The sequence below is a fragment of the Miscanthus floridulus genome, chromosome 7 (assembly GCF_019320115.1).
Source record: "Miscanthus floridulus cultivar M001 chromosome 7, ASM1932011v1, whole genome shotgun sequence".
Classification (NCBI taxonomy): Eukaryota; Viridiplantae; Streptophyta; class Magnoliopsida; order Poales; family Poaceae; genus Miscanthus; species Miscanthus floridulus.
The window spans coordinates 47478779-47486918 of NC_089586.1; the positions used below are offsets into that span (position 1 = coordinate 47478779).

The window sequence follows — 8140 nt, forward strand, 5'->3', positions numbered from 1 at the left end:
TGAACTCTGTCGGGTGGTCTTATGAACCGACAGTGTTGGTGGAACTGAACTCTACCGGTTGTGTAAAGAATTGGCAGTGAAGTTGAAGAACACTACCGATTTGTAGGAACTGACAGTGATAGCTTACCCTCATCACTGCCGGTATGGTTGTGCCGGTTCAAAATCTGGCAGTGATGGGGTGTTTTGAACTGACAGTAAAGTGTTATTCTGACGTAGTGAGCTCAAACCTTTTTGGCAGGAGCCTCGACGACGTCACGCTGACAAATCGGGGCGGTAGCGTGAGAGCGTAGCCACAGGTCGATGCACTCAATGTGGAATAGGTGCCCGCACGCTGGCAGCAACCGCAACGTCTCCCCGTCCTGCACCATGGTGAGGCAAATGGCGCACTGCACCCACCCGACGCTAGAGGCGGCGCCGGCGTCCCTCCGGTAGGTGAGCTTGGGGATCGCAGACAGCGCAGACGGTGCCAGCCCACATCGGCTTCTACTATTGGCAGCGGTGGCTCCAGCGCCATTTGTGGCCATGGTGGCGGCCGCGTACCCACTGGCGAAGGCATGGCGGAAGCAGAAGGCCACCATGAGGACGATGAGGGTGGAGGCAGAGGCGAGGCAGATGAGCACCACCGTGTTGCACACCCGGTAGCTATCAGTGGCAATGGCAGCAGTTTCCATCGCGTCTGCTAGGGCGCCGGTGGGACCAAAGGATGACATGGCCGGGCAGCTAGGTGATAGATTCTTAGGATCATCTAGGTGTAGATTCATGGGTGGATTCATCTCTATTTGGTTCAAATCGATCTAGAACTTGAATTGGGAGGGGGAGACAGAGAAAGAGAGAGACCCATACCTTCAGGATTGACAGAGGAGATAGAGGAGGAAGCACGGTAGAGTCTAGAGGACAGGGGCGCTGTCGATAGGGCTTCCTGTCACTTGCAGTGCTGCCCATGATCGGAGGGGCCTTCTAGGTTTACTTCGGTGGGTCAATGGTGGCGTCGAACCTTGTGTCTAGCGCCCTGGCCCCCACCTATCTCTTATAACGTTGTGTGACAGGGGCCCACCGACTAGTGGTCGGTTGTGTATCCCCGATCAGGACGTGGTCAAGGGGTCTGACTCAGTTGTTGGACTAAGCCGGATGAGATCAATCCTAACATTCTCCCCCTTGATATCACCTTATGACTTAAACTTAACTTACTTTATCTTGTTCCCATTCCATCACAGATCAGTGCATAGAGCATGCCTCATCGTCACGGTGAGTTGCCATTAGACTTAATAGCTACAATGCACCTCTCTATTTTAAAATAGATACTCAACTAGGCCCTTAGTATCTAGAAATCATAGGCTTTCCCATAAACCTATGTCGACCGTGTGTTCTCTGAACGTACTGGGTGGTTAGTCTTTGGTAAACGGATCCACAAGTACTTACTCGGTACTTATGTGCTCAATGCTTTCAAAATAATTCTAGATTTTCTCCTTTACAACATATAACTTAGTGTCAATGTGTTTGGTAGCACACTTGACCTGTTGTCTTAGGAGTTAACTGACTTTAAATGGTTATTGTTGTTGTCTACCATTATTAAATCTGGGTACAAATTCCCTTAACCTCCTTTTTCCTGTTCCTAAAACCTCATGTCAATCTATACTATGGTATGCATCACAGATGACACCACGACTGTTTTTTTGGAGCATTTCCACAATAATACTCCAACTGCGAGTGTTAGCAACTGTTGTGGATTTCACTACACATCTCGCCAAGACTTAACTTTTGTACCTGTCGGGGACCTAATACTAGGGTACCCAATGAGGTGGAGCTAATAGCCATCAAATGTTGATGCTCTCAAGCAGACAAGAATGCAACTGCGCTTCTTGTCCATACGACCGAAGGTTGGCCCTGCCTTGCCCGACAATCGAGGGCTAGACTCCACCTCGCCTGACCCCTAAGGGCAAGACTCCGCCTCGCCCGACGTCTGGGGATAGACTCCGCCTCGCCCAACGTCTAGGGGGTAGACTCCACCTCACCCGATGGCTGAGGGATGGCTCCACCTCGCTCGACGACTAAGGGTTGGCTCCGCCTCGCCCGACGACGGAGGGCTAGCTCTGTCTCGCCCGATGTTGAAGGGCTAGCTTCGCCTCGCCCGATGGCTAAGGGCTGGCTCCGCTTCGCTCAATGACCAGGGACTGGCCTCGCCTCTCTCAACCCCCGAGGGCTAGCTCTGCCTCACCCGATGACTGAGTGCTGGCTCTACCTCGCCTGACATCTAAGGGCTAGCTCCGCCTCGCACAACGGCTGAGGGCTGGCTCCGCCCCGCCCGACATCCTAGGATAGGCTCCGTCTTGCTTGATGTCCAGGGGCTGGCTCCACCTTACCCGGCGACTGCACCCTGCTCCTTCATAATGATGGGCACAGGGTAAGACAGGACATTCCGAGTCAACCGCAGTACCAAGGACCATGCCCATCACGCCTGTAGGAAAGTACCGTTAGGATACGACGGGATGGGCGCTTTAAGCCCTTCCAGGCATGGCAGAGCCTGAACAATGTTGTAGGCACCGACTTTTGTCTTATAGTGTTGTGGGCGCCGCCATCAACCCTCGGACGTGGATCCTGACATAAGCATATGACAACCACTACAATCCAAGAGAGAACTTGCATCATCTATAGTTATGGACATATAGTCACTTCCTCGTCTGCTCTCTGTAGGATCACGGCTCGGCACCCTAGCACGCCGCACCGTCCGCCGGAGTGGGATGGGACATAACCACTTGCTGAAATGAAGCCAGAGCATGGCCATGTCAGGATCAATGAACGTGCTATCCCTGGCATGGTCTGCCATGTCAGCAGGGTAGGCTCAAGGAAAAAGGAAGCCCCGGCACCTTCGAAGGACCGTCTCTACCTTTGGTTTTTTTCCACTTTCTCCCATCTATAACCCCTGCTCCGCCTTGGTCTATAAAAGGGAGGGTAGGACACCCCACTAAGGGGATGGATCGATTTAACACACAACACATCACATAAATAGCCAAGCAGCAACTGAGCTCTTGGCATCCTTTCGACCCTTCCATCAGAGACTTGGGACCTGTCCCTCTCTCGACCATTTATACCCCCTACTACGAACCTTTTTCGATGCTAATAACACAAGCAGCAACAGACTGAACGTAGGGACATTCTGCCCAAACCAATATAAACCTCGTGTCCTTTAGTACACCATCCGGGCCTAACACGCAACAAATATAAATTTACTAGTTGGTGTTTATTCAAAACACCGATAGTTGGCATGCCAGGGAGGGGACCTTTGCGCGTTCCACATCAGGCCATGGATGGCTAACCATGGCACTAGCTAGGTCCTAGGCACACACGTGCACTTTGGGAGCCTAGACTTCATTGTCACGGTGGGAGGAGAGTTGGCATTGGCTTACGCCGTCATCCAATCTCTCCCCTCAATCGGCCTCAACCACGAGAGGCTTGGGCGCCAGCTCGGCGTCTCCCTTGGACCCCAGTAGTCCAGGGAGGACCAGCGTTGCCTTGCCCTTTCTAACACCAATGACATGGCACGGTCTTCCAGAGGAGGATCCCTCTCTCTGGAATGCCACATATGGAGCGCCCCGATAGCGCTTCCGTTTGGTCTCCGTAACGCTGCGGCGACCGTTAGCCATCTTGTGGCACGACGCATGGTTCAGCCGCTCGCGAACAACGAGTTCATGGGGGTGATGAAACACATCATGGAGTCTCTCCACAACCTCCTCACAGAGGAGCTAGGGTCATCCTCTGGCTTTGACTCTAGAAGGGGGAGCCATCATCCTCCTAGGACTGCTTCATGATGGGTACCCCTGAGGGGCATGTCGAAAGCATCTCCGTAGAGGAGGCTACTCCGGCGGGCAACCTCAGCAGCGAAACTGAAGGGGAGATAGTGGCCCCACCTTGCATAGGGATGGAGAAGCTAAGAGCCCAAAAGCGGGAGATCGAGGAAGCCGGAATCTAGATTGTGCAGGAATGCACGGAGGTCGATTGGGAGATTGAACGCCGTGGAGACGGTGGGCGCGCATGCGCCAGGGCCCATGACGTGAACCGAAGGATCATCACCAATGATGAAGCCCTTTCTCGCTTCCCCCAAGCAAGCCAGAACATCACCGCCATGATGGCCTTGCTCTATGGCCTTACAGAGGCCATGATGCCCGAGGATCATTAGGCCCACCATGAGATTCGCACGCTACTCGAGCGTGTGGTGGCACAGTAGGCTAAGAGCTCGTTGTCTTGACAACGCAAGCTCGACACCAGCCAGTGCACAACCTTAGCGCGCCCGCCAAGGACACATCAGTCCATCAGGCACCACAAGTCGACAGGCAGCGCGCCATGGTCCTAGTGCATCAGCGCCTTGGCCGCAACTATGACACGTGCAGCACCCTCGATGCCCGTAGACGCACCTACAATGACCCAAGAGAAGGAGCCCACCATGGCTATCATCCTCGTCGTGGTAGATGGTACGACAGCGATGAGGACCAGAGCTTGAGCCCCAGCCTGCCGGGCCCTTAGGCCTTTGGAGGGCACATCCTCAATGCTGCTTTCCCGCTAAGGTACCAACCACCTACCAATATCCCTAAGTACTCTAGGGAGACAAACCCTGAACTTTGACTCAAAGACTATCGGGTTGCCTGCCAAGCCGGTGGTGCAGATATTGATGACTTCATTATCTACAACCTTCCACTGTTCTTAGCCGATTCGGCACGAGCGTGGTTGGAACACCTACCATCCAACGCCATCTAGAGTTGGGCGGATCTGAAGGAGATCTTTGTGGGGAAATTCTAGGGCACATACAAGCGCCCTGGGAACCCATGGGACCTCAAGAACTACCGCCAGAAGGCTGGTGAAACCCTCCGTGGGTACATTAGGTGCTTCTCTTGGCAGTGCAACTAGCTCCCTAATGTCATCGATGCTGACGTGATAGGAGCCTTCCTATCTAGGACTACCTGCGAGTCTTTGGTTCATAAGCTGGGATGCAAGGGCCCGTGAACCACCAAGGAACTCCTAGACATCGCCACCAGCCACGCCTCAGGAGAAGAGGTGGTCGGAGCGATCTTCGATCGTCTCGAGGGCAAGGCAAGGCGGGACGAGGGCGTCGGTGAAGGCACCTCCAACCATTCTGCCAAAAGGTAGAACAAGAAGTAACGGCGCGAGGACTCACTTGGGGCCGCCGCTGACCACAAGGGTGGTCGAAAGCCCATGGAGGGCACTCCGAACCACTTCAAAAAATTACTTGAGGGGCTGTGCCCAAACCACGCATTCCCGGTAAAACATCTACTCAAGAACTACAGCCTCATGTGACGGTTCCTGTCAGGAGGCTCCAACAAAGGGGAGCAAGGAAAGGACCCTGCCCCCACCATGGACAAAGCCAAGGAGAAGGATGATGGCTTTCCAATGCCGAATGGCTACCTTATGATCTTTTGAGGATTAGTGGCCTACGACTCCAAATGCTGCCAAAAGGTCGCACACCGCGAGGTCTATACGACCGAACCGGCCACGCATGCCTTCCTCCGGTGGTCAGAGTCTACCATAACCTTTGACCGGACCAACCATTCAGATAGCGTCCCCCACCTAGGGAGATATCTGCTTGTAGTCGACCCGATCGTCGGCCCAAAGCGACTCACCAAAATACTGATGGATGGAGGCAGTAGCCTCAACATCATGTACGCCAAGACGCTCGACAAAATGGGCGTCGACCGGACATGCCTCCGCCCAACCCGAGCACCTTTCCACGGCATTGTGCCCAGGAAGCAGGCCATGCCACTTGGGCAGATCGATCTGCCCATTACCTTTAGGGATTAGTTCAATTACAGGACTGAAACCCTCACCTTCGAGGTGGTTGGGTTCCCCAGAACTTTCCATGCCATCCTAGGACGTCCATGCTATGCGAAGTTCATGGCCGTCCCCAACTATACATACCTCAAGCTAAAGATGCCGGGCCCCCACTGGGTCATCACCATCGGCACCTCCTTCTAGCGTGCCTATGAGTGCGAAGTTGAGTGTTGTGGTCACGCCGCAGCAATCGTCGCCTCCGAAGAGCTCGCCACCCTTAGGGAAGAGGTCACCAAAGAAGCGCTTGACGCCAAGAAGTCGACTAGGTCATTCGAACTGGCAGAGGGCTATAAGGAAGTCCTCATAGACCCCAACAGCTCTGAGGGTAAAATAGTATGCATTGGTACCACGCTTTCTCCGAATAGGAAAGCGTGCTAGTTGACTTCCTCTGTGACAATAAAGACATCTTTGCGTGGAAACCCTCGGATATGCCAGGCATTCTAAGGGAGGTCGCTGAGCATACCTTGAAGATCCACCTGAGCTCTAGGCCGGAGAAGCAACACCTACGTTGCTTTGATGAGGAGAAACACAGGGCCTTCGATGAGGAGATAGCCAAACTTTCGGTGGCCAGATTCGTCAAGGAAGTGTACCTCCAAGAGTGGTTAGCTAATCCTGTTCTTGTATGAAAGAAGAGTGGGAAATGGAGGATGTGTGTTGACTATATGGGTCTCAACAAGGCATGCCCAAAGGATATGTTTCCTTTGCCGCTCATAGACCAAATAGTCAACTCTACCTCGGGGTGCGAAACCCTCTGCTTCCTTGATGTGTACTCCGGCTACCATCAAATCATAATGAAAGAGTCCAACCAACTCATGACGTCTTTCATCACCCCCTTTGGATCGTTCTGCTACATTTCAATGCCATTCAGGCTGAAGAACACTAGGGCTACATACCAGCGTTGTATGCTTAAATGCTTTGGGGACCTCATCGGGCGGACCGTTGAGGCCTACACCGATGACATCATAGTTAAGTCCAAATGCGCTGACCACCTCATTGTCGATCTTGAGCAGACCTTTGCAAAACTCTGAGAGAATAGCATCAAACTCAATTCCGAGAAGTGTGTTTTTGGGGTACCAAGGGGCATGCTGCTCAGCTTCATCATCTCCGAGTGTGGCATCGAAGCCAACCCAAAGAAAATCTCAGCCATCACAAGGATGGGCCCGATTCATAACATAAAGGAGGTTCAGCGAATCATAGGGTGCCTTGCCGTACTCAGCCGATTCATCTCGCGCCTCGACGAATGAGGTCTCCCCCTTTATCAACTCTTGAAGAAAGCAGACCACTTCGAGTGGACATCCGAGGCCTAGGAGGCACTTGATATGGTCAAACTGCTTCTGACAAGGGCCTCGATCCTGGTTCCACCAAGCAACGGAGAATCCCTCCTGCTATACAAAGTGGCTAGCACGCAAGTGGTCAGCGCCGCCCTAGTAGTAGAGTAGGAGGAAGAGGGGCATGCCCTCATGGTGCAGCGCCCTATGTACTTCATCAGCGAGGTACTATCTGACTCTAAGACCCGCTACTCCCAAATCCAGAAGCTCCTATACACCATCCTCATCACCAAGAGGAAGCTACGCCACTACTTCGAGTCACACCCCGTGATGGTCATGACGTTGTTCGCCCTCGGTGAGGTCGTCCAGAGCTAGGATGCCATGGGAAGAACTGCAAAGTGGGCACTTGAGATGATGGATCAAGGCATCATGTATGCCTCCCGAACGGCGATCAAGTCCTAGGTGTTGGCTGACTTCATCGTGGAATGGACCGAGGTCCAAACACCACCAGCGGTCGTCGATCAAGAGTACTGGACGATGTACTTCGATAGATCGCTGATGAAGAAGGGCGCTAGTGTGGGGCTAGTCTTTGTATCACCCCTCGGGGTTCACATGAGGTACATGGTTCATCTCCATTTCCTCTCATCCAATAATGTGGACGAGTATGAAGCACTCATCAACGGCCTATGCATCGCCATCGAGTTGGGCATCCGACGCCTCAACATCTGGGGTGACTCCCAGCTAGTCATCAACTAAGTCATGAAGGAGTCAAGCTATCATGACACCAAGATGGCTACATACTGCGAAGAAGTTCGATGGCTGGAGGACAAATTCAACGGCCTCAAACTCAATCACATCCCAAGGCACCTCAACGAGGCAGCCGACGCGCTTGCAAAAGCGGTGTCTGGTCGAGAGCTGGTGCCAACGGGTGTCTTCACCAGTGACCAACACAAATCCTCGGTGCGCTACGAAGGGTAAGGATGGCCGATGATGGCCCGTCTGATCTAGCCTCGAGGGCTAACAAACTAATGGCT

General features: G+C 53.2%; 1 protein-coding gene across 1 annotated transcript; it reads right to left on the minus strand.

Moving 5' to 3' along the window:
- Window positions 1-221: 221 nt before the first annotated feature.
- Window positions 222-710, minus strand: LOC136463182 (E3 ubiquitin-protein ligase EL5-like). The gene has a single exon (XM_066462201.1). It carries the CDS (start codon window positions 708-710, stop codon window positions 222-224), a length of 489 nt encoding a protein of 162 aa, XP_066318298.1.
- Between the last annotated feature and the right edge of the window lie 7430 nt (window positions 711-8140).

What these genes read in the sequence shown, in the direction of transcription:
- LOC136463182 (XM_066462201.1), bottom strand. Translation starts at nt 710, where the DNA reads ATGTCATCCTTTGGTCCCACCGGCGCCCTAGCAGACGCGATGGAAACT.